At 36.6% G+C, this 26,692-nt stretch overlaps 1 protein-coding gene across 1 annotated transcript in view; it reads left to right on the top strand.

The window, feature by feature from the left end:
• Positions 1-25,962, top strand: part of CYB5R4 (cytochrome b5 reductase 4) — a 30,063-nt gene extending 4,101 nt beyond the window's left edge. The window contains exons 3-16 of the mRNA XM_005485950.4: positions 289-389; positions 2,398-2,482; positions 6,539-6,580; positions 8,851-8,905; positions 10,246-10,303; positions 10,414-10,507; positions 11,064-11,096; positions 11,859-11,981; positions 17,907-18,047; positions 19,284-19,436; positions 20,047-20,197; positions 22,797-22,883; positions 24,295-24,459; positions 25,359-25,962. Of these exons, the coding sequence (XP_005486007.2) occupies positions 289-389; positions 2,398-2,482; positions 6,539-6,580; positions 8,851-8,905; positions 10,246-10,303; positions 10,414-10,507; positions 11,064-11,096; positions 11,859-11,981; positions 17,907-18,047; positions 19,284-19,436; positions 20,047-20,197; positions 22,797-22,883; positions 24,295-24,459; positions 25,359-25,413 (1,343 nt within the window). The 3' untranslated portion in view covers positions 25,414-25,962. The remainder of the gene's footprint in view (positions 1-288; positions 390-2,397; positions 2,483-6,538; positions 6,581-8,850; positions 8,906-10,245; positions 10,304-10,413; positions 10,508-11,063; positions 11,097-11,858; positions 11,982-17,906; positions 18,048-19,283; positions 19,437-20,046; positions 20,198-22,796; positions 22,884-24,294; positions 24,460-25,358) is intronic.
• Positions 25,963-26,692: the final 730 nt, after the last annotated feature.

Here is a 26,692-nt window from a genome sequence, read left to right as displayed (position 1 = left end):
AGCTAGGGTACATCATAACCAATTTCTAGGTTGAAGTCTTAACCCAAGGCAAGTGGTGTGGCATCTGGCATCTGTTGGACTGGCATTTTCATGTAATAAGATACCTCTTGTGCTCTATACAATTGTGTCACTTATGTTTCTGTTTTTGTGAAGTCATACTGTCTGTTCCAATTATGCCTACTGTTTGCTAGTACACTGTTTAATTTGTGCTATCCTTTCCATTATTTTTGGAGACAGGAGTGGTTGTAAAAATGCTGCTCATATGCTTTTGTATTCTGTTTTCTTCAGGATTTGTATATAATGTCACGCCGTACATGGAATACCATCCAGGTGGTGAGGATGAACTAATGAAAGCAGCAGGAACTGATGGTACAGATCTCTTTGATCAGGTGAGAGCAACTGGCAGCAAATGACACTTGCTCACCATACTTGAAAAATTGATGTTTTGCCATTATTTTTAGGGCATTTCCGTGGAAATGGTGATTTGAACTTTTTCAGTCCCAAGGAAAGGCAGCCGGTCACTGCTCAGAATGACACTTACATGTGCTGGAAGAGACATGTAGTTTAAACTTTGTATCAAAAGACAGTAATGAAAATGTTACTTTATGTTGTTAGAATTACACTTCAATTAGCTTTTTTTTTTAGCAGAAATAGCAGTAAAGCTAGCGACAATTTGAGATACCACCTTCTTAATAGATTGCTTCAATGACTGCTGTTGTTGGAGAGACCTGTTTTTCTAAGAGCTTTCACTTTTTGACAAAAGCTTGTAGAAGTCTTTGTCTATTTACTTGGCAGATGCATTATCAGTAAAAATGCTGGAGCTTCTATTAGCTTTACCTGGTGAGCAACTCACAAGATGACAGTTGGTCTCTTATTTGTTTACTATTTCTTTAAATGCTTTGAAAATACTCAAAATAAAGGCTCTGAAGCATGGCTATGCTTTCTGTAAGGAATTGCAAACTTGTGCAAACTCAAAATGCTGAGTTGGTATTGTTTAGACATTCTGTGGATCTTCATTACTCACTAGGTTTATCTGAGAAACTGCAAAAGATCAGAAAAGAAATCTCTGTTTCAGAAAGGAAATATGTTACCTCTTTACATGTCATGTATCAGAATATGTTATGCCTTCATTTGCAAATATTTTTAACATTGTAAATAAAGATGGATAATGTTTTAGCTTTGTTGAGTCCTTTGTTTAGCTTTGTTAGTCCTTTCACAAATGAAGTGTTGGTTTTGGGCATAATTCTTTGATTTCAAGAAATCTCTAGTATTGAGTACCCATTTTCAAGTTTGGGCTCGGAATTATGTTGCTGGGTCATTATATGATGTCCTTGAAAACAAAAGTCTTGACATCAGGAGTATTTGGGGAAGCTCCTGTAGTGAAGTTCAGATATATGCTTGCAACTTTTTAATTTTTTGTGATGGGAATGGAAGCAGGTTTAGATCCTGAAAATATGCTTTTCACTTTTATTGTTTCTGGCTTACGACTTTTCTGTTACTGGAGGTGTTTGTTTTCCCCTCTGCTTTAGCATTCTATGTCTGTCAGATGGTATTTTTTTTTTAAGAGCTTGGTAGATTGCTAGTGTTCCCCAAATTTCTGGGAAAATTAACTGTCATTCATAATCCTTCATTTCTTTCTGTTACCTGTGTATGAGGAAACTGCAACTTGTTGATGGGATTCTTTATCTCATCTCCTTAGCTAGTCCAGTTGAAAGTTTTTATTTTTAAATCTAGGTGCCATTCAAATTTGTCATGCAACACTTTGTTTCCTTTTCTCTTCTTGTGATGTTATCCTGGATGCCTTATCAGAATTCGCTTTTCTGCCATCCATTTCCTCTACAAGTTCTCCAGTTCTGGTCTGTAAAGCTACTGCTTTTTCTTCACTTTATTTTACTTTCTTAAATAGGGAATTTCCAAATGATTCAGTGATAGTAAGACAGAAGCAAACAGAAATACACCAGCTTGGTAGGAGGTGTTTGTCTTAAATATTATTTTTTTGTTTGTTTCTTTCATCCTTTTTCCCTTTACTTGTCTAAACAAGACTAATAAGCATTGTGATAGTGACAAGGTCTTTGTTCTGTTAGTTGTGTAGCATGCATCATAAAAATGCTGTTCTGAAATATATTCTCTTAAGGTTATGATGTTCAGATATTGCAAACCATAAATGAGTAAATTAAACTATTGTTTTTTCATAATCCTATTGTTTCACTTAATGACATCTGGAATAGTAGTAAAAATAAGTACTGACTGATGTGATAGTGACTTCTAATGTGTTTAAAAAATAATCTGCTAAATGAATTATATTAGTCAATGTACAAGAATGAACTTTTCTATTTCAGTGCATAGAACAACATAGTAAGAATTCCAAATTTAATGAAAAATATTTTGTTAATGCAGGTTCATCGTTGGGTCAATTATGAATCAATGCTGAAGGAATGTCTTGTTGGGAGAATGGCTGTCAAGCCCATTGCTGTTCCAAAAGGTGAGTTGTTTTAAGAAAGAAATATTGTCTATTATACTTTATTCAAAAATTATTTGGAAATTATGAGAAATCCTAAATCACCTCATATTTATGAGGATAATCTCTATTCTTGCATAGAGTTGAAAGCTTTTGCGTATATTAATTTTTTACACCAGATACCTGAAGATGAAATTGTTGTATAATTGAAGACTTTTAGTAATCTACTGCTATGTTTCTTCTTTTGTTTTTAGTCATTAGAAAACAGCTGTGCGTGTGTGTTATATGTTTGTGTATATAGAAAAGACCTTTTACTGTCCTGCCACCTCTCTTTTTTCTTCTGATCCCAGAGGGAAAACTGTCATAGGCAGCTATCATATGGAAAGAAAAGTCAGTATTTTCAGTCTGGTGATTTCAGCCCCTTAGAAACATCTGACAAGTTGCATATGTGTTATTTGAATACACTTTGTGAGCAGTTATTTTTTTCCAGAGGTCCTTTCATTTGAATTTACCTTGAGAAAATGTTGCTGATACAATAGACTCCTCTGAGCCAGGAGAGCAAGAAATGTTGTATGGTCTTAGAATGCAGGTGATGGTTTCCAGAAACTTTAATCTTCAGTGTGTTTTTTGGTTTGTAGGCCACAGCCAAAATTTCCTATACCTGGGAAGCAGACACTGTTACTCAGTATTGACCCTTAGCAAACTGCAGTGGAAACATGAAAGGATTAATGATTACAACTATTTTTCTCCAATTCTATGACATGCTTTAGTTCACGATTTCAGCTATCTTGTTGCTCTTCAGCTCCTGAAAAAGTGCACTGCATGCTTGCTTAATACTTAGATAACACTGTCTTTACAGTTGAGTTTGCTCTTTGTGTGAAGTGGAATAGTATTTTACATCTCTATGATGCTAGGTAGCTAATTCCAGTGTGGAACTTTTAAAGTAAGTGCTACAAAGTATGGAGAGACCTCAGCAGCATAGCTGCCTCACTGAGTTGAGGCATTACAGAGACATTACTGCTACTCTGTCAACTGAGTTAGAAATTTAAAAGTAAACATGCATTTTGTTGATTTTATTAATCAAACTTTTCTGCAACTGGAAGGAATTCTTGTTACAGCCAGTCAGTAAAACATAAACATATCTTCATCCCTGCTGGCTCTGGCAGTTCATTTTCTGCTGTTCCCTTCTTCTGCCTTGTTTGTTAATAGGACTATTTTGCTGTAGTAAAATTTGCAGGATAAAGGTTGTCAACTATATACAACCAGTTCTGTTGCCTGTGTTGCTTTTAACCATTCCAGAGTTGAAAATACTTAATTTTGTTAATAAAGAATCAAACTGGTAACAGAACTACAGAGTCATTTAGGTTGGAGAAGACCTCCAAGATTGAGTCCATTTTTTGAACAGCCACCGCCTTGTCAACTAGACCATGGCTAAGTGCTGTGTCCAGTTATTTCTTGAACATATCCAGGGATGGTGACTCCACCACCTCCCTGGGCAGCCTGATACAATACAATACTTGACAACTCTTTCAGGGAAGTTCTTCCTGATCCCCAACCAGAACCTCCCCATGCACAGCCAGGATGTCGACCCCCACCTGGCTACACCCTCATTTGAGGGAGCTGTAGAGAGCAGTAAGGTCCCCCCTCAGCGCCATCTTCTCCAGGCTAAACAACCCCAGCTCTCTCAGCCACTCCTCACAGGATTTACCCTCCAGACTGTTCACCAGCTTTCTGGCCCTTCTCTGGAGCACTCCAGCACTGGACTTGCTGAAATCCTTCACTCTAAGATTCTCAAGGTTTACTTTGATTCCTGTGGCGTTATATATCCTCCTCCTTTGAATTATCAAAAAGTGATTGACTTACTTCACTATTAGCCAGCAATAATTCTAGTCTTTTATCTTTTGAGACCATATTCTGCAAAGTTTGCATTTCAGAATAGAAGAGTAAATTACCAAGTTAAGGTCCATGTTTTTAGTAGAGGATTAAATGGGTCCCATAAGTATAGAGGGAAGACAAGACTTCAAATTATGGATTACATTGCTTTCTCTTTGTGACAGAGAATGAGTGTTCAGCAGTAGGATGATCATTAGTATTTGCTGTTTGGTGCAATCTCAGTACAGAGCAAGGAAGGCAGATGTAGGTTTGTTAGGGCATTGCTGGAAGATTTGTGGTTTTTTACCTTAGGGTATTTTTCCTGTGGTGTGGTGGTTTCTTGGGAGATGGTACAATGGTTTGCTTACTGAACTGCTTAAGGAAGCTGAACTTGTCCTTGCACACTCTAGGTTGGGGATTTTTGAGGAAGAAGAGTCTTTTGAAAATGCTGGTAATAGTTAGTTAATGTTTTGTCAACTTGTATTTTGAGAATGCTGCTTCATGCTGTGGTGGTGATTAATAGGAAATTCTGAAGTGTCCCTTCTGTAGTGTTACAGTGGGTCTTTGCACTGAAATATTTGGTGTTTGTACTTGCTGAGAAGGCCAGTGCCATACCTAGGTGTGTAAATGATGATTTCAGAATCTCCCTCAGCAAACCTGTACAGCATGAAACTGCTTGCTGTCCCTTCAGGGTGCTCAGCTGTAAACATTAGCACAGTCTGAAATATTTTAATACTGCTGGTGTTTCCAGAGACACTGGTTAGTGTGTATAGTAACATAATCCCTATGTTACTTTAGTGGTTACTTGGGAGTCAGAATGCATTATTGTTAATTCAACAAGATTAGACTGAGAGCTGTGATGTCATCCAAGGAAGAGAGGTAGGGCTCTGCCTTTGATGTATCTCACGTTATCCTTAAAATTGCAGTGCTGATTTCTGTGCACTTTGTTAAAATATAGTGAAATGAGAATAGGCTTCTAAATACAAAGAATTACCTTTCATTAGAACACAGTTTTTGTGAACAACTTGCCCATCCTGGCAGAAACCATGAAGTGGTGCATAGCAGAATATGCAGACAAATGTTACCTCTACCAAAAATTTATGGAGTATTTTCTTTTTACCTCAGCTAAAAATGTGGAGTATTTTCTTTTTACATTGAAATGGCACAACATGAAAGTCTCTGAAGAAGGGTGTTATTGAAGAGCTCGCAAGTAATTTTGGAATACCATTTGGTTGGTGCTTTGCTCTATAAGCCTTTCTTAACTTATTTCTAGCATTTTTTCTCTAACCCTCGCTGGTGTGATGCACAGCAATGGAAAGGATATGGAAGACCAGGGAAGAAACATTCCTGTTTTGGTTTTCATTAAAGGGAGTAGGAAGAACAGATTTCTCCTACTTCCCAAACTTGGCTTCTGTAAGAGAGAATATAAATGGGGTCTTTCATATAATGACATTCTGAGATGTGCAATGTGGAGAAGGGCAGAAAGGGGCCCCAGGTATATCCAGAGATCTAGTTTCCCCACAGATTTGCTGTGAACAGAAGGACATGTAGCTGAGAGGTGAAGTGCCTTTCCCATCAAAGTGAGCACCCTATAAAAGAATTGATGCTGTGTAATTCACCTGCTTGGTCTCTCTTTTTTTAAATTTTCTGCTAGAGTCAGTTGGTTTGGAATAGTTGTAGCGTACTGTAGAACAAATGAAAAACTGAGATAATAACTTGAGAAAAAAATCATTTGGCAGAGGACGCTTATAGAAATATTTCCTTTTTCCTATGTTCCTGCCAAGGATTGGGTTCATATTTCTAAGGATTGGATTGGTCAGATTTGCAGTCTACTATGTGATGTTGTGAGACAGGTATAGTTGGAATTCTTAACAGATTCAGTGAGCTTCTTAGCTATGAAGTTTATAATTCCACAAGATAATCTGTGATGGTTTTTTTGAAGTGTCAGAGTTCCTGCATTTCCTATCCTTTAGAGTTGGGCAAGTTTGGGTGCTTTAATGTAACAATTTTTAAATTAGACATACTCTTTTGGTATGGTCATCAGTGCTGCATTTTTTTGTTGCTTCTTGATGTCTGAAGCATCCTGGTCATTCTGTTAAGACTTTTAGAATGTTTATTTGGAGATCCTTACTTTGGCTAATTTAGCATGATGTGGGGAAGTACTGCAGCTTCTTAACTGTTGTGCTTGTTTTTTGTTAATGCTTGCAGAGATTTCTTCTGCTGTGTCTGAAGACAAGAAACAGCTTAATGGTAAGTTCTCACCTGGAGCAAAGTTGGGAGCGAATCTCAAACTTATGTGAATATCATTGAATGAGCAGTATTTATCCACGCTTCTCTCTCTTTGCATTTGAATCCAGTAGTCAGGCTGTAGTGATCTATGGAAATTTCAGAAGGCAAAATCCTACCCAAGTATTGTGAATTCTGTATTATAAGACTGCAGTAGAATAGTGTAGATAAGGGAAATATGAGATGGACAAACAAGGTCATCTTGTCTGTGAAATGCCAGGAAAATTTTCTGCTCAAGTCTTTTCTATCCAGTCAGGTCTTCCACTTATTTTGCCAGATCTTTTTTTTGTTTTCTTTCAAAGTGCAAAATTTTGCATTTCCTTGTGAGCTTCATGAAGTTTTTGTCAGCCCATTTCTCCAGACTCTCTGCATCCCTTAATAACCTTAACCTTCTATGTTTGCCTGTTTGCATGATTTGTTACTGTTCTGGCTGGGAGAATGTGTGCCCGGTAGGTTGCTGGTGACTGTGTGAAGCAATGTCAGCATTCCCCGTTCCCTAGGGAGTGCTTGCAGTACCTACCCTCCAGCTGGACTTGGTATGCTGATCACACCTTTTGTGACTGGCAGTTCTACTCACTTTCTGTCTGTGATGCAATCCACCAACCAAACCTAGCTCTTGCCAATGTGGTTCTGAAGATGGTTTGAGAACGTCTATCACTAGCCTTGCTGTCCCATAGGATTGTGCAAAGCAGTCCTGTGATGTGCAGGGTTATAATTGTGCTGTTCATCTGGTCACATTAAACTCTTCATTTCATGCCTGCCATCAGCCTTTGGCTTCACCCACAGCTTTTCTTTATTTGTGATCACCATGACTAATAGAGCACTTTGCTTAATTGGTTCACTGATCACCTGAATCATTGTCTTTTTATTGCAGCATGAATCGCTGTTTTCATGTAGCATCTTACAGTATTTCAAAATAATTAATAAATAACTTGTTTTGCCAGAATGTTCTGTTTTATTGTGGCTGTTCATTTATTTCTCTGGACCTGCAAAAGCAAATAAGAGTATGTATGACCATGGGTTCCTGTTATCCCTGGAGACCAAGCAATTCATACGGGTGTCCTCAAGAAAGGCTTAGCCCTTGAGAAGGCTTTTATCATTAGGTGATTGGTTTTCTTTTGCAGTGATCTGACTGCTCTGACATTTAGCTTCCTTGGCAGCTGCAGATGTTGTGTACTTAGGAGTAATTAAGGATCAAAGAATGAGTAATTCGGCTGAGTTTTAATTGCTTTGGGTTAATTCCGGATGATCAAATAGTTTTGACAGATTGGGTTAGACCAGAGTGGCTCTTTTTGTTTTTATCTACTTCCCACATGTTAGAGCCACTCAATTATGTGTTTAAGCTTTTAGTCATACTAGAAAATTTACTGGCATTTAGAAGATAATAAGCTGGGTAACTGAGAATTCATGTGCTAATTATTTAATGCATAGCCATTTCAGGTTTGCAAGGTTTGCCTTTGAATGGGCTTGAAACCAGCGCTTACCAGCTGTTCAGTCTGCAGCTTCCTCTATCATCATTCTATTTAGCTTCTTTGTGTTAAAACTGATGCAGGATTGCAGTTGCTTTTATCTATCTCTGTCCTCAAGTTTTTGCCAAATATGTTCAATTTCTATTCTGTCAGAAATTGGTACAGCTGACATTTTGAAAGACTGACCAACTGTTGCTTCCCAGCAAAAGCTGTTCCAGACTGTTTCATGCAGTTAAGTAGTTAAAGTGAATGTCTGAATTCTGTGAAAATTCCTAGCCAAATGCTGTGTAGAAAGATTTGGGCTGCTATCTTTGCTTATTGACTGACACGAAATGTTACTTGCAAATTAGGTTAGATCAGACATCTTAAATTGAATTTATTCATCTGTATCGTACAAACAAATAGTTCTGTTAAAGGAAAATCATTCAGATAACCTTTTTGTGTTACACTATCACAAAGTGTAAAAAACACAAGTTACTAACAGATGAAATCGAGTACAACACAGGTACTGTGGTGTGTAGAACTCTGTTCTGAAGTAGACCTCCATGTTCTAGAACACTGCTCTCCAAGAGAAAGTGCTGAATAAAAACTAAGTACAAAATTTATATAGTCTAGCTGTGGAAATAAAGCCACCAAATATTGTTCGAGAATACTTAGAACATTCAATTATAAAAACCAAAACCATAAACCCCAAACATACCTGAGTATTTTTTATATTAAGCAAGCATCCCAGCAAATATTTTAATGACTGTCTGCTCTTTGCAGGTGTGCTTCCTGAGAAGAAAGTACTGGCTTCTTCTGCTAAAGATTTAAGTCCGAGGTAAGCCTTTGTCTGTAGTTGTCTGTTGAACGTTCTATTTAAGAATTCTGTACAATTCTTAGTAAATGCAAGGCAAGTTCTTCCATGGGTAGCTCTTGAAATTTCAGTAAAATGAGTGTATATCATTACCATCCTTGTATAAGTAGGAAAGTTGAAGTTCAAGTTTAAAACAACTTACTAGAGGTCATATGGGCAGATGATGGTTCTTTACTTGTTCTGTTGATTCCTAAATCTTGTGCTGCCTTGATTGTATACAAATGCTTGGCTTATATTTGCAGGCTCCTCACCTTTGTTTCTTGGGAAAACTCATGGAAAGTGATTCTAATTGGACTGATTACTTTCTTGACTTTAATGAATTTGTCCATAAACAGTTGCTGTGCCTTGAGAAAGGGCATCATTTCAAGCTGGAATGTATTGAGATTGATATCTGCATTCCAGTTTCTACAGTATGTAAAGCCAAGCAGGCCCTGAAAGCTCACTGTGATATGCCTGCTGATGTCACTGATGCATCATTTTACTCCATGATACCTTTGGTCCTCAAGATCTAGCTTCTCACCTGGCATCAAAATCCCCTGGGAATATGTGTTCTCTGGGCTAGTTGCATGCAGTCATGAAATACTATGGCTTGTAAAAAATTGGAATGAGGTTTATTTTCTGAAGTGCTCTCCAAACCTTGCTGCCTTTCTTTCCATGTGTGTCTGGCATATTCTGGCATGTGACTGGAAGGTGTGCAGCCTAAGATGTGTTGGCTGTCAGGAGTATTTTCTCCTCCCTTTGTCCCTGTTTTTCTGGTCCACGAGTAGATGGAAGTTGCTTCCTGGCAAGTGTAAGGCCATGCAAATAATTAGCAACTGAAGGCTTTCTTTTCTTTTTGTACTTTACACTGGATTTATTACAAGGTTTGGACTTGGGAACATAGGAATGAATGCAAAAACTTGATTTGTGGACGTGAAAGGAATTGTGGTTTTGTGGTATGTGCGTCAAATCTTTAACTCTTGCAAGCCACCCTGCCTATTTAATGCTTTTGTCTGGATTTAAGATTTTAATCATCCATATGCAAGGTTCATATACTACAAAGAGAATATATATGCTTTTTAAGTAAAATTAATGCCATACAATTTTAACTACAGTGTACTGACTATAAGAATACATAATTAGATAGTTATTTTAGTAGTTTTGTTAGAATCACTGACTTTGAACTTAGTCTTCAAAAGTAGTAAGTAGTATGTTTGGCTTGTAAATTTGTTATACAAGCTCTGTTTGAAGGCTTGGGGCTAAATATGTTTTGATATGCTCAAATAAAATATATTTTTTTTATTTATTTTATTTTTGTTTTACAGTTATGACTGGTTCCAAACAGATAGTTTGATCACAATTGTCATATACACTAAGCAGAAGGTAAGTATATTTCATGAAGGAAGAATTACAAGATGCAGTTGTGAACTAGCTTGAATTCTGGGAGAACTTTATAAAAATTTTTGGGTTTTTTTTCCCCTTGGCTATGAAAGGACATGAATGCAGACTTGGTGATAGTTGACTGTCAAGACAAACAATTAAGGGGAGAAATCATCATGGATGATCACTCATATCTTGTAGAAGTTGGTACGTACTGTAATTTTGCAGTTGAAAGTATTGTATTTTCATTCCACTGTATTAAAACCTTTTCATCACCCCATTAGCATTTTACATGCACCAATTAATATTTTATTCCTCTTTTATTAGAGATGGTTAAAGTGCCTTGATGTAAAGGAATTACATTGTTTATCAACTCACATCTTCATTTTTTTAGTATGTACTAAATTTCTTACATATGGACTAAAATGCAGTAAGAAATTGATTTTTAAGTTGTGTAAAATTTTTCTTCAAGTGTGTTTTTTATGATTATTAAAAAGCCCTCATTCACAAGGGCAAGTGCAATAATTGCAGATTGGTAGCTTTGCCTGAGCCATTGTTAAAAGTAATGGGAAAAATAAGGCCTTCATGCATGAGGCTTGTAGAAGTTGAGTCAAATTTCAAGGCCAAATAAACATGCATAACTTTTTATAAGTATTATTAGTTCACTCAGTATTCCTAGACTTACCTATACTTTTTGTGTACATGATGGCTCTAGTAGAATTTCTTTAATGCTTAACACACAGTTTGTTTGCTTTTATTTCAGACTTGGATCATGCAGTTTCAGAAGATGTGGCTGGTAATTTCTGTCTCTTGCAGCACTTCTGTATCTCTTCTAGGATAGTCCAGTCAGGAGCTGAACTTCCACAATCCTTGTGGGTCCCTTCCAACTCGATATTCTATGATTCTGATACCAAAATTCACTTTAAATTGGGAATTTCAGTTTATTTTTCTGACTCATCAGATACTTCACAGTTTTACTTACCACCAGGTCCTGACAGAGTCAATCAAATCAAGTCATAACATGAAATATTTTTTCTTAATTGTGGCATTTGGGCCTGTGAAAGTAATAAGCTGATAGTGCTCTGATCCCTCTGAGCATGACTGTAGGCTAAAAGAGCTAGAAGTTGGTTCTGTTGTGTATTTTTAAACTGTTCTTTGCTTGGGCTGAGACTTTCTTGTATTTCATTGTTAATTCAAATGGCCTTGAAAAGAAGGTAGTAAGTTGTGCTAACTAACAATTTCCAGTATGGGAGGATTCTGGGTTCATGAGTATTTTTCTTGACCAGGTGGTCTGTGAAGCTGTCCTGGTTCCATGAACTGTTAAGCAAATAATGTGTATTAATTATGCATATCCAGTTAGTGCTTGTTTTAACTGCACTCTAAAGTATTATAGAGAGATAGCTGGAAGTACTTTATTTGATACTCTGCTTTAAAGAACTAATTATATGTGTCTTGAGAAATGAGTAATTGTTCTGAATTTCTTTATAGTTTATGTGTGAAATTTTTTTTTGTACAAAGTGTAACTAAAAGTAACAATATGAAATCTTTTCTCTTTTAGTAAATATTGCTGAAAAAGTAGGGAAAGTAGAGATTATCTTAAAGAAAAAGGATAATGTTCATTGGAAAAATCTGGGCCAGCCCTCTGAGGGTCATAATACTTTTATCAAACGCACAGACAGAGGTAAGCAATTTTTTAGCCCGCTATCAGCTATATTTTAGGACTTCTTGGAGCTTGTCAGTGATACTTGTTTTTATTCAGGATTTCTTTTTCTGTTGTTGTACCTTCACTTCTTTTACAATTTGGAATTCTGATCTTGAAAGCTATTCAGGAATTTCCCTAGAAAGGGTTTGATTTGGAGGAGGGTTTTTTGTTTTGCTTTAGTTTGTTTGTTTGTTTTGTCCCACAGTGGAGTTGAAAGTGAACCTAATATTGGAAGAGGAGCACTGCCTGAGTGTTGTTCCATCTCAGGGCTGTGTGTGTGCTTGGTGACCTCTCTGTCTCCGTGGAAACCTCAGTAGACCCTGAGGAGAGCATGCATGGACATGTGTCAATCATTATGGGAGTAACGAGTGAAGTATCAAAAACCTTCACTTGCAATTGTTACTGTAGATACAGTAACATCTGTCAGTGCTGCAAGGTTGTTCCAATACTCTGCATCTTTGTAACTTGAGCTCAGATTAAATAAGGGACTTGAAGTCATGTGTAGGTACTAAAGCCAGCTCTGAATAAGCTGTGTCTACAAGAAGCAGTAAATGTTATATATGGATTCATTTTGTAGTAACAGAGTAGTATGAACTTGCTGCAGCACCAAAGTATGTTACAGTAATAAGTGTGGGTTTGGGTTTTTTTTCAGCTAAATTAAAAATTTCTGCACTATTATATTGTGTAATATAATCACACTCCTGATATTATTGCTGTCACCTAGTTTCGCAAAAACCCTCTTGGTCCTCTATCTAATAATGCTCAAAAATTGACTGTTGAATTATAATCTGCCTTATTCTGTGTGAAAGCAAAGCTGTGCATTTTTAAGAGCTAATGAAATATTGCTCACCCTATTGTACACCTCTGACTGGCCCTCTGTTATGCCACGTGGGCGTTTAGAGTTGAGAGATTATTGTGTACTAAAAGGAAGACTGCAGGAAAGCTCATCTCTCTAGCTACCTTTAGCTTATGTGGAATGTAATTTTCCTTTTGAGAGTTTTAGAAACTGTTGAGTTATCCACTTTAGATTTTTTGGTACAATCCTCTGTATCTAAGGGGTTACAGCCTGATTTAATGTGTTGTCCACTGTCTGTTGGTCATTTTCTCCCTCATGACTTTTTGTGGTTATAGAAAATAGAAAGAGAAGATAATCTAAAAGAATAAGAGATATAGGAAATAGTGGCTTTATAGACCCTTTGCAAATGAGGAAGGTTAGATGCAATTGACAAAATACATATTGAGCATTAGTAACTAATGCTTTCTAGATTATGTTATCTTGTTACGCTTTTTTTTTTTTTGTAGTTTATTTTATTCAATTTTTGTGTATTACTAGTTCTTTTGGTAACTGTGCTTTCTAATATGAGTGATCATTTTACCCGAAATAATTCCACTTTGGTGGCAAGGCTGTGAATAGTGAGTGCTTATGGGAGCAATGGTGTTTAATTAATTAGGATTTTCTTGTCTTTGAGTTTTTAGTATTTCTGTGTGTATTGACCAGTTAAAACACTTCCATTGCAGTCAGAGCACAGGAAGAAGGGCTGAAAACCAGCCAAGATTGACACTTGGAAGTTTATTTGATGTTATGTCTTTATTACTTGTTGATAAGACAGCATTCATTTATGAGTTTATGTAAAATATGGGTGTGTGACCACCACATGTGATGAAGCATCTATACTTTATAAAGTTATTTAATATTTATTTTTGAAGCAGACATGTCTAAATTCTACAAAAAAGTGATAAAGGTCTTCTTGAGGAAAAACAACTTAATGCAAAGATGGTACTGGCAGCCTATGATAACTTTATTATATGAAGAAACAATTAACATAAGCCCCTACTTTTTTCCTCATAGGCTGGGAAAGTCATACTCCCAGATAAATTGTCTATGTACTCTCAAATTCCTGCTGAGTTTATACTAACATTTTGGCCAGTGTATTTTAGTCAATTGGAACGAACAAACAGAATTGTTGAAATTCCTCTAAGTTGAAGGGGAATTTTTTTTTCAAAATGACTTCAATTCTAGTTAATTGCACTGTGTCTTAGGATGGTCAGGAGACACAGAAGAATATTCAATACTGCTTCTACTCTTTAAAAAGGATTAAGTGCTTAGTTTTCTGGAGAAATAATTATTTATAACCCACAGTATTGCATAGAAAACACAATTCAGTATAATTAGATTGTCAGTATAGGGGGGTTGGTGACATTACTTTTGGGCAGGTATTGTGACACTGGTCATTAAAAGTGCAAACAAAAACTTATGATCATAGGTCTGGCATCCTGTGAAATTCAAATGCTGTATAAAAAATAAAATACAGCTTTCTCATTAAACCAAACAAAAAAACCAAAACCCTAAAACCTGACCCCTTCCAACCAACAAAAAGATCATACAGCACAGTGATAGAGTGCAGGTTTTCATGTAGGTATTAAGATGTGATTTTCTTGTTGCTGCTTTTTCTGGGAAATAAGGTGTGGAAGCCCACTCATGAGGGAGCATGCACATAAATGCAGTAACCATATGCAATTAAAAATTACATGTTAGTAGGGATGACTTGGAGGTGTGTGTGTGTGTGTGTCTTTTACCATGGAGAATTAACTGCTTCTTCCTTCTGAAAATGGTTCTGAGCTTTTACTCAGACTCTTGTTTTGAAAATTTATCTAATTACTAATTTCTGCTGTTTTAAAGAGTGTGCAACTATTGGCAGATGTTCAGCAAAGAAACAAGGTGCTGCTGCCTCTGAGGGCTGAAGCAGGATCCAGTTTTCCTTGTTTTGTGCCATGGTTTTTGTACAGATCAAGTAGAAGATCATACAGGTTTTTTGGTTGGAAATACCAGAAGGGAGCAGAGTGCTGCTGCTGCACTTACTGTGTATCAGCAAGACTGACACTTTTACAGAGTGCTGCATAACCTGAAAAAGTTTAGAAGGTGTTGATTCAGTGGGAACTCTATTTTGGGAGGGGAGAGAGGCCATCTAGGAAGGGCATGGCTGGCCTTCTTGGATAATACGAGATAGCTTGTGAAATCTAGTAATTAACTGAAGCATTTGGGGTGCTGATGATTTGATGGTCAACACTGAGGGGTCATGGTTGTCTTAACTCCTAAGACTGGGCTGCTGCTGGAAGTGGTGGGAAGCCACCTTCCTTTAGCTGTGGTCTAACCTCCATTAGCTGTGCTATCTCCATTGGCATATTCCATTGGCAGGAGTAGTACTTGGGGCTCCACAACCAAGAAACCTGAACAAAATAAGGATTAACATTGATTGGTGGGCATGTTTGGGTGGTAAATGCTTTCTGAGAATAGGGTGGAATTCCTCTACTTCAGATGGAAGGGTAGTGGAGCTATTAATTTTTTTCCCCAAGCCAACAGGCTAATGTTGCTACTGCAACATCACTTAAGATTATGACTAGTAACTAAGAAATAAGAATTGTCACTGAAGTTTTATCATTGAAGAAAAGCAAAAAACATCATTAAAGAAAAATTCTCAAGCTCCCTTTCATGACAAGGAAGAACATGCATTATGCAGAAGGATGATACTCTCCAAAAGCTATCGTTATCTGTACAGCAGCTCTGTTACTAAAACTGAATTTGTAGGCCTATAAATCAAGGTACTGTAGTTCTTGAATCCAGCAAAGGTGGAAGATGAGTTTAGAGACTGATATCTCTAGCCCATGATTGTATTGGTTTTTGTGGCAAGCCTTTGGTAGTGAGAGGCTGCAGGGCTGCTTCTCCTAGATCAGGAGCTGCAGTTCTGCCACTTGATGTCTGCAAAGTGTTTAATCCAACCTAATCTGCTCACTAACTACTTTGGTCGCTTTGAAAAATTGAGATTTGCTGCTAGACACTGACATCAAGATGAGAGAACAGTACCTTTTGCTTCTGTATAGTAGCAAATTATAAATCTTTGGCATCTGGCAGTAATGTGACTTTGTGTGTTGACAATACCAACTGGTTCGCTTCAGCTTGCTACTAGGGGCTAGCTCCTTTTGTTGAAAGTCTTTTCTGCTTTGACAGTTATTTTTGCTTGTGGCCACAGATTTTATAGGAATGACTGAAAATGAACTAATTTTAGTTAATGTAGCAAAGACTACAGTCTAAAGTAGAAGTTTACTTAGAAAGTTTTCAAAAGTTATATTGGATGAATCAGGACGAAAGTTCTGTGTGGCAATTGTGAAAATATGTGTATTAAAAATAGGGAGATAAAGGTTATTTATGAGGAAAAGGCTGGAATTAGTCAGGTTGGAAAGGTGAAAAAATTGTCAGGGAACAGTGAATCAGTTGATGAATCAGTTTTTTAACTTCTTTCTCCATACCCAGATATGTGTAAGAGTATTAGCTGATGAGTGTTAAGGGTTACATTACCAAGCTCACACATCCTTTTAAGCAGTTTTTAAGTCTGCAGAATTGACAGCAATGTTGGCATATTTATTTGACTACGGTACTTTGCAATCTTATTGTGTATTGTTTTTCAAAAGAAGGATAGAAAACAATTTTCCACAAACTTTTCATAATATTTATATAGCTGGAGAGATGATGTTTTTACTTCAAGATTGGTATGAAGTAGAATTACTGACTTCCACTTTTTCAGGGCTTTAGGCATTCTTTTGATTTATCTGAAATGCTTGTTCCTTCAAAAGAAGGGATTTGTAGGATGTTAGATCAAAAATGTGAGAAAACCTTAATAAAGAAATATTTATTCCACGTCAGAAGCTTTACATCATGTTTCTGCAGGCATTTGTAGTGGATAACTCACTAGTAGCTATTTGAATAATTTAAGAAAACCAGTGTAGGCAGAAAAATGCCAATTGTAGACTGGCTCTGACCTCCTGCTCAAAGCTGTTCAGTCAAGGTTTAAATACCTCCAAGGAGCAGCTGTCCCAGTGTTGGACCAGACCATCCTCATGGTTGGAATTTCCTTAGCATCTTCTCCTGTTTCATGAGTAGCTCAGCTTTTCATGTGAGCAAAATGAGTATTTTTCATTACCATGGAATAAAAGGGAGAAGAAAATGTTGCTTCACTGAAATTGCTCCAATGTAGAAAGTGTTGTTAGAAGGGTGTCATGCTCAAGTATTCTCATACATGAACCTGCCAAATTTTGAGAGGCTTTACATAAAAATATCCGCTGGGATTGAGTTACAAAGCCGTTTAGGCAGTGTGGTGCTGTGATCACATTGGTATTCCAGGTTGGAGCTAAAATACTGCAGTGCTGAAACAAAGGCCTGGCTGAAAAATGCTCTCCTAAAGGTAGAGCAGAGAAAATTACTCATGATCATCTTTTTTACTGGAGGCTCCTATAAGCTCCCTGGAGCTTTCTCTTCTCCAGGTTGAACAACCCCAACTCTCTCAGTGTATCTTCACAGGAGAGATGCTCCCGCCCCCTAGGCATCTTTGTGACCCTTTTCTGGACTTGCTCCAGCAGGTCCACAACATCCTTCTTGTATTGGAGACCCCAGAGCTGAACATGGTACCCCAGGTGAGGGCTCACAAGAACAGAGCAGAGGTGCAGAATCACCTCCCTCAGCCTGCTGGGTGGCTGTGGGCAGTCTGGTGCTGTGCTGGTTTCTGTTCCATTTGCATCCCACCAGCTGCTTTTGGTCTGCTTAGGTGTGTACCCATGATGTACTTGTATGGGGAGCTCCGTGCAGGTGCAGTGTGGTACAAATGGTTCTGGTAGTTTCTGGTGCTTTTCTACTTATTCCCAGTCAATAACTCAGAGGCTCTTAAAATAACATTATAAATGGGTCCTTAGTCCAAAATTATAAAAATTGTTATAAGTAATCATACAAGAAGCATCTATTTATTGTCTTTTTATAAGTATATAGTGACATACATACATTTGTGTCTCTTATTGAAAGACACATAATTACAGAATGACAGATTGAGACTTAACTAACAAATTAAATGTTTTTAGGACTGTTCTACAGAAAATGCAAGTTGGTTTCTAAGACAGAAGTTACCCATGACACCAAACTCTTCTGCCTAATGTTGCCTAAGGGAACACATCTCCGTGTTCCTACTGGACAACATGTTTACCTCAAACACATTATTGCAGGTAAGAAAAATTGAGAATGTAGTAATGGATATATTTACATTAATCCTTTTCATAGTTTTGGGAAAATGCCAAGTCCGTGGCCACTAACTCCCTGATTGTTGTTAGCAAATCTCTGCTTCCAGGATCACAATCAGTAATTAATAATGAAGTGACTGGATTAATGTTAATGGAAAGCTAGTTTTGAGATGGCTGGCATTTACTGGTGACCTTACTGGTGGTCTCTACTGCCATCTCTTCCTTTAAAAAAAGCCAAAGCGGTGCTGTTCATCTTTGAAGTGTGGGAAGGTTATTGTATATGTATGCAGTGCATGTATATGTATCTTCAGTCAGTTCCTTTTAGTTTGCAGCTTTTTTGAAGTGAGGAGGGTACTGTTGCAGTTTTTTGGTTATTTTATTTCTTCTGAGGGATTTATGGTAGTCATGGTTACTCTGCTTTACACTCCAGTTGTGCAATATTAATAATAATGTGAGATTATGAGAGGAATGTGTCTTGAAAATCATGTGCTTTTCTTCAATGCACTATTCTTCAAAATTTTACAGAAGCTTAGAAAACAGAAGGTCAAAGAAATAGCCAATTTACTAGTTTAAAGGGTACTCCTTAAAATTTGGATATTAATAGTTATACTGGTCACTGCACTTAGATTGCAGTATACATGGTAGAGACTTCTCAGAAGTCTCTACCATCCAATAATTTAGAACTGTTAATTTTAACATCCATTTTAACTGTTAATTTTAAACATCCATTAATTTTGAACTGTTATGACCTTCTCCTCCTCCTCCCTTCCTAATTCTTTAGTAGTGCCCAGCTCTTGAGGTATTACTATCATTATACAATAGCTTTTTGAAATGATACTGCAAGAAAATATACTTCTGCAGTATTAAAAATCTGCTGTTTAGATTTAAAATAAATCAAGCTGTGATACTTGAAAATTAATGAAAATGTTTAGATTTTCATATTCTTTGGGGATGACTCAAGATCTTTTCGTCCTGTGTCCTGAGTTGCTAAGTAGCATGGAAATACCATACTCAAGTTTTTAATTGGAAGTAGAAGACTTCCAATTCTGTAATAAAAACTGGTGCAGTGGAAAGTAATAACTTGTGCAGAAGCATGGGATGGTTTTATTTTCATGGTATATACAGGTTATTTATTTAATCTTTGCTTATTTTGGTATTTGTAGTATCTGGATGTACAGTACTTTTCATATTTTTTGAGCTGTATTTCTGTCTGCTCTCTAGGGACAGAGGTAGTAAAACCATACACACCTGTGTTGCCTTTTTTGCCACTGGATTTCCAAGAACCACCTTGCCATGATGGTGTGCATATATATTTAATGATTAAAATTTATTCCCATGGACTGTTCACACAGGCACTTGACCACCTACAAATTGGTAAATATATCCTGGGGGGTTGTGTTTGGTTTTGCAACAATTGCATTATTTTTAAAGATTCACTGAGTATTTGTCTGAGTATTGTGATGTTCTGATTGTTTACCTGCTTAATCAGGAATTACTTAAAACTTCTTTTAAATCTTACTCTCCATTTCCTGAGTGTAAAGGCTTGTCCTCACTGTAAACAGGAGTTGTCCATTACAGAAAGCTCTCTCCTGAGTGATGTGTGTGAGCTGTATCACACATCATAGTTGATGGCTTTGATGTCATATGCTCTGAGAACAACTTCTTGTACTTTTGCATAAAAAAAGAAGGTCTGTTTTATGGGACTTAGGATGTACTTCCTTTTCTATTTCAGATACAGAGGTAGATTTTTAATACTGACTTTGCAAATGTTTGTGTTCTCATTGTGTAAAATTCATCAAGGCAAAGCATTTTATTTGTACATCTCTTCTTTTAACAAGAATGATCCTTATGTGTATAATTCCTTTCTGAAAGAAACCCTAATATTACAAAGATGAAGGCAATATGAAATGGCCTTTAAAAAATCAGAATGCGAATTAGCCTGTTTTCATCAAATTAATGTTTACTTTTTATTTTTTTAATAAAGGAGACTATATTTCTGTCAGCAATCCTGAAGGCAACTTCAAGAAATCACAAGTTCAAACTTCAGAAGATCTCCTTTTATTGGCAGGAGGCACAGGTTTCACACCAATGGTTAAGCTGCTGAATTTTGCTCTGACTGAAGTCAGCTGTCTGAGGTATGTGGACTTCTTGACACACAAGCTTCAGTGTTAATGAAACAATTAACACAATAAAATGGTATGAAAGCATTTTTCTGGCATGCTTTAGGGAAGAATCTGTCTGAGGCAACTTCCACTTATTTGCTTATTGGCTTCTTTCTGATACATTAGAATAGTTAGCTAATGGTTTTCACCTGCTAAGCAGCAGTAACACATTGTTCCCAGATGAGTTCCAGTTTTCACGGATTTATATGTCACTTATGTAAATACAACATTAAGTATATTTGAATTCATGAAAAGATGAGTATTGCATATGCATTCTGCACTCTGTAAAATCTACAGAAGAAAGCATTACTTGTTCTTGCTCAAGGGAACAGGTTGTTATGTCTTGCAGAACTAGCACTTCTGATTTTGAAACACAGAGAGATTATTGTACACTAATCTTCATACTAAAGCTACGAAGGATGACATAGACTGCAAAAGTTTGTTTCCAAAAAAACAAACCCCAAATCCAGATACTATTCTTAGATTGTTATATTTCAGCAGTTACATATAATCCTATTTTGTGAGCAAAGAGACTGTACTGTTTGGTTCTTCCAAAATGCCCTGTATTGTCAGTAGCAGATAAAAAGTGGTTGACTGGCTTTGTGAAGCCAAAGGATGAGTCTATCATCTGACAGAGTGGGAACACATTTTTAGCTCTTTTCAGCACAATTTCATATGGGAATTCAGTGTTAGTTTAGGGTGCAGCAGCATCTGTTTCCTTACTAGTCAAAGTAAATGAATTTTTCCTTCTTGCTGTGGAGGCTGGTTAGGTGCTGGAGTGACTTGAACTGGTGCAGGTTCCATTTTTAAGGATTTGTTTTTCTGACTGTTCTAGGCAATTTGGTTCCTTGGCCTTACATTTGCTCTTTAACCCTCAATTTATTTTTTGGGAAAGTACTCCCAGACTGTCGTTAATATATGTATGTTTATCTGTATGAGATACATATGTGTGTATATATATGAGCAGTATTGCATAGAATGATCTTACTTTGCAAAGTAACTAGCCATAAGCTTGGTTTGTATATGCTAGGACACAAATTGCAGAAAGCTGAGGAATAATCTGTACAATGACAGCCTTGTCTCCTGAGGGTGCCAGAGCAACCTCTGTCTGGAGTGCTGGGTGAGTGGTGCTGAACCTCTGGGGCTGCACTGTGAATGCTGGAGAATCTTCAGCTTTCCAGGGCAGCATCTGCTGTAATGGACTTAGACAATTGGATTTTCATTCTTACTGTCTAGACGAAGTCTGCTTATTGTCTTGTCAGTCTATTTCTTGCCTACTGTAAACGGGCAAAACAATTTGTTCCCTTCATAGCTGCACTATCCTTTTGTGCATCAAGTCATGATGCTTTTTCTGCAGCCTTGTTTCCTCTCTTACAGGCCAAATTAAATTTGGCCAAGGTATTAACTGTAAAAGAATATTGGTCCTCTACGCTTCCTTTTTCATATGAGGATTTTTTGCTTCTTTTACTGGTTGTGTATAACTGCAGTCAGGTGGGTGCATTTCTTAAAGAAGACTGAAGCACAAAGACACTAAACACTAGGTAGAGGGCTAATGCTCTTCTCAAGTATAGGATGCTGGTAAGCTATTCTTGATTCTCCTTGATCATTGTATCTTTGTCTCCAGCTTCTCATTCCTAAATTACCCCTCTGTTGTCATATTCGCTTTTAATATAGTGTCCCACTTTCATCATTAGTCTTGTTCAGAAGGTAATTTTTTGGCTTTCTATCTCCTTCCTCCATTTTAAAATCCTTTAAGGGTCTCCAACTCCTTTCTGAGCAGTCTTCCATATGACCTTTCATACCAGTGTTTTTAGTTCATTAAAATCTACATCCATTGAAGTAGTTTCCAATATGTCAGATTCACTCTCTTTCCTTACAAAGGGTTGATGAAGCTTCTTATTTCTTGTCTAAATTTTTGTTATCATTCTGTCAACCAGTTTTTCTTTACTGGTGGGGATCATACTAAATTTCCACTTCTTCATTTTAGTTGTGTTCTCCCTTGCTTCCAGCAAGACTGCGACCAGTTTATTCCAAGTTTGTAATTTTCTTTTCTTTGTAGTGCTGAGTACTGAGCAGAACTGCAGCAGATACCTTTGTCTACCCTGGGGAATAGGGTGTCTCAAAGCACCATTCTCCAAATAATCAATTTCTACTTTTGTGCCCATGAACAAAATGCATGGCTTTCCTATGCACTTTCTATTGATTTTCCACCACCTGAGTAACACTCAATGCTGTGGTGCACCGTGCCACTGTTTAGAGCACTACTGTAGTGTAGTGGGCTTTATTTTCCATGTTTTCAGAGAAGTGGGCCCTGGGAAGCATGTAAAGGTTCTGGCACATTCTAGTTTCTGAATAAGATGATTTTAGTATTTAAAGATGGAGTGTAGCTGATTTGGGACTGTTTTATCTATACCAGGCAAGTTTTTCAAAGCTTGTTCAGTGAGCCTCTTTTTGACTTATAATGCCTTTGGAGAAAACAAAAAATATAAGTAAAAGGTTTCTGTATGATGCATTAATTTCTGATTCTTTAACAGAAACAATCTGTAGTTAATTTTTTGTTTTGTTTTTTAAGGACAGTGAAGCTGATCTTCTTCAACAAAACTGAGGATGACATACTCTGGAGAAACCAGCTAGAGCAATTAGCTCTTAGAGATGAAAGGTAATTAAAAGTCTTGTGGAGAACAACTTGTAACATCTCTGTGTACAGAACAAGTCCTGGGCTTAGACTAACTGTTCAGCTTTGGCACAAGGCCAGATTCTGATTCTGTAAGCTCTTAGCTAAGAATATGATGAGACTTAGGGAGTGGAAGGAGATCCATTGCTCACAGATGCATAGCAGAGGCAATGTTGTTATGTTCTGTAGGTCCCATGGGAAGCCAGGGATTTGATTTACAGTGTTTAATAGATGGTTATTGGAGATGATATGTTGGCTTGGATGATTTCTGAAATCATCTAATCATCTAATAAAAAAGTTGAGAAGCTTTTTGATGCAGAAAAAAATTACCTTAGCCTTAACAATAGAAAATAGTTATGCAAAAAGGAACACAAAAGAGAGAAGGAGGATGTACCCCAGGAGAAACATTCTGAATTAAGACGAGTCTTCTAAAAATCATTTTGGTGTTACTGGTTATGAAAATGTTTATATAGAAATTCAGAGTTTAAATAGACTCATTACTTTAATTTTTTTTTAATAATTGCTGGATTTTGCCCTCAATTACTATGTAATTGCAGATTAAAATGCAAGTAGTGCATGTGTAATGTTGAATTATTTCAGCAGGCCATAGTTCTGTCAGGAGACAGAGCATTATCAGGTTACCCTTTAATTTCAGTTCCCTTGCTGTTACCACAAGATAAATTGTCACTGCTTAGATTTTGTGTGATAAAAATATTTTTTGTTTATGGTTAATTCTTAGTTGAATTCTTCCTCAGTAGAAACCACTTGTTCCTTCACAACACTGAAGTGAAAAATCAATACTATTTCATACCCTAGTGATGTCTGGCACATTCAAAGATTTGTAGTCTAGACATTGTGCAAATTTACAGTAAAAGGCTGCTCTCCCTTTCCATAGGAGCCTCAGATACAGAAGTGTTTGGTTTTTACTGAGTTACTATTCTGTTAGTGAGTTTTTGAAACCAACGTTCAGTAATGAGTATTTTCTCATTACTGAAATTGTACTGACATTTTCACAAGCATGGCCAAGCATTTTTATCTCACTGCTTGTTTACTGAGCTACACCAAGGTTTGTGTAAAAGTGCTAATGGAATAGTAAAATCTGTCCTTAGTATCTTAATTGGTGCCCAGCTTAATAGCTGGGGCTTTTTGTAAGGTGAAATAGAAAGCTGGAATTAACATTGGAAGAATTGGCTAAATAAATACACAATATTGAAGGTGATTTGACTGACTTAATTAGTAGGAATGACTAAATATCTGTGAGATCTGATACTGTGGTGGGAAGCTGAGCAGAACAGGAAGGTAATCATAGGAAACATCAGTGTCATGGTCACTAGCATTTTGCGTAGCAGATTTGTAATTGGGGGTAATATTTATGAAATATTCTTCTCCTTACCAGGTTTGAGGTTCAGTTCATTCTTTCACAACCATCAAAAGACTGGGTAGGTAAACAGGGGAAGATTTCTCCATCTCTTCTGTCAGAGTTTGCGAAAAGAAGCAGAAGAGACTCCAAAGGTCTTATCTGCATCTGTGGGCCAGCACCTTTTACAGAACAAGGAATACAGTGAGTATTTTAAATAATGAACTGGAAAGTGAGAAATTTTTTAGAATTTGATCACCTAATCACCTGTAGTGTTTCTGATTTGGTAGTCTTTAAAAAATGACCTTCTGTTGTCTGCTTTCTAAGAAAATTTTCAAAATTTAAACAGACAAAAAAAGGAGTTAAAAAATCACCTTGAGCTGTACTTGAAGAGTATATTTATATTTATGTGTAGCTAAGTAAGTATCAGCAATGTATAAGTTTCGTGAGTTTTCTTAGTACGTTGTCCAGAACTTTCTAAAAGCCACTCTTTAACAGTGACCTTTTTCCCCCAAGGTTTTAAATGCTGCTTTTAATTTGATGTTCATAGAAAAGTTGTAATAATAGGAGATAAGCTTTCTTTCATGGTGTTAGCTTGATAAATTAAGTTACAGAAGATCAAAGCAGTTGTTCTATCAGAAGCATTTTACTCAATTCTTTTAAAATTAATGCATTTATTTGTATCTGTACCTAGTATTTTCCTTTTTTAATACATGTTTTAAGATAAAAGGTCCTCTAAATTTCTCTTGAAATTCATTGAAGCCCAGCTTCAAAATATTGAATGTGATGTCATTTGCATTTCTGCAGTCCTACTGAAGTCACTGTGTATTGGCCAATAATTATGCTGCCTCTTGAGAAATCTGAGATAATTCAGATTATATCAGATTTATTTTTAGAAATTGTTTTCATCACCCAAAAAGTTTATGTAGCATATCTGAGCTCCTGGGCATTGATTGTTTTCTAAACGTATTTGCAGGGATAAAGTAGAATGTGCATGTCTGAATAAAAACAAGGAAGTGGTGCTGAAGTTGTGCTTCATCTGTGTCTGTGGTGGGTTTTGAGTTCCAAATATTAATATTGCCAACTTGATTTCTGACTTTCAGATATCTGAAGGACCTTGGATACTCCCAAGAAGAGATACATGCTTTTACTGCATAAACACATAGGAGGATATCAATGTTTGTATAATTCAGTGTTATTTATTTATCTTCATGAATTTAAATAAGTGAGAAACAATTTTGTAAAACTTGTAATTTCACTCTTGGTACTAAACTGTTTCTTGGAAGAAGCATATCTTGGAAAAGAAGTTTTATATTGTGTTTTATCTTCTTTTTGTAAATATTTTTGCTAATATTTAAATCATCCAGGGTATTAATTTATTGTAGAGGCAAGCAAAAAAGTGTAGTATACATTATGTCAGGTGTTTCATGTTGTTGGTTCATGAGAATTCTGAAATTTGTGACAAGCTCTGATTAAGGTTTTGACTTGATAAAGCTTATTATTTCTTACTGTAAAAAGTCCAAAGAGCAATACTGTCTGAAATTAAATATTGCACTGTAACTCAGGTAATCAGTCATTGAAAAATTTTCCTTTTCATCTGATGTCTCTTATTTGACTTGCAAGTGATCCAGATACATTTCTGGCTTTGTAAACAGAGAAGAAAAGTACCTTTGGTAAAATATAAAATTTACATCAAATAATAAAAAAATAATAATTTTACATTACTTCATGTATTTCTGCAAATTTTTTTATATTTTCATTTAAGTGCTATAAAGAAAGGTTTCTACAAGCTTAGTACTCCAGCTGAGAAATCAAAACAGAGCCATGGAGTCTTGGTCTCCCACAAAACTTCCCATGTGACCATTTGACTGATGCCAGGCATCCTTTGTTGTGACCCAATCTGAAGATAAAAACATGACATCACAGATACCAGGGTCAGGACCACAGAAATATCTAAAAATATTTTTAGATATTTAGACAGGTTGCACTAGTATTAAGTGAGGTTATTTCCATCAGTGTGGTTTTTTACACTCCAGTATTAAGAATGAGTTATCAGGAGGCAGTAATCTGCAGCCTAATGGTATCTGAGAGAAAAAAGTGGTACAGCAGCTGTTCATCCCCTTCTAGATGTTGTCATTATTTTATGTAGGTGTTGTTTTGTGTGACATCTAGTACTGTTTCTGTCTTCCTGTTGTGTTGAATTGATATTTCTTCCTCCTAAGAAGCAACACTTGTAGTTGTGGCATTAATACATTTAAGAAAAATATCTTAATTATACCCTTCAAAAAGGCTAAAATTGCTATCTGATAGTGACTGGCTGTGCTTAACTGGACTGTCATCTCTTCAATAAACTGAGTGGCCCTCCTCAGTTTATTGGACTTGAAGTTAGAAAAGGATCTGGTTTTCAGTTGTTGCCCATAGGTCACAAGTTATTTCA

This window comes from Zonotrichia albicollis, chromosome 3 (genome assembly GCF_047830755.1).
Source record: "Zonotrichia albicollis isolate bZonAlb1 chromosome 3, bZonAlb1.hap1, whole genome shotgun sequence".
Taxonomy (NCBI): Eukaryota; Metazoa; Chordata; class Aves; order Passeriformes; family Passerellidae; genus Zonotrichia; species Zonotrichia albicollis.
Note: the sequence above shows the minus strand (reverse complement) of the source record. Positions and strands in the feature narration are given on the sequence as shown.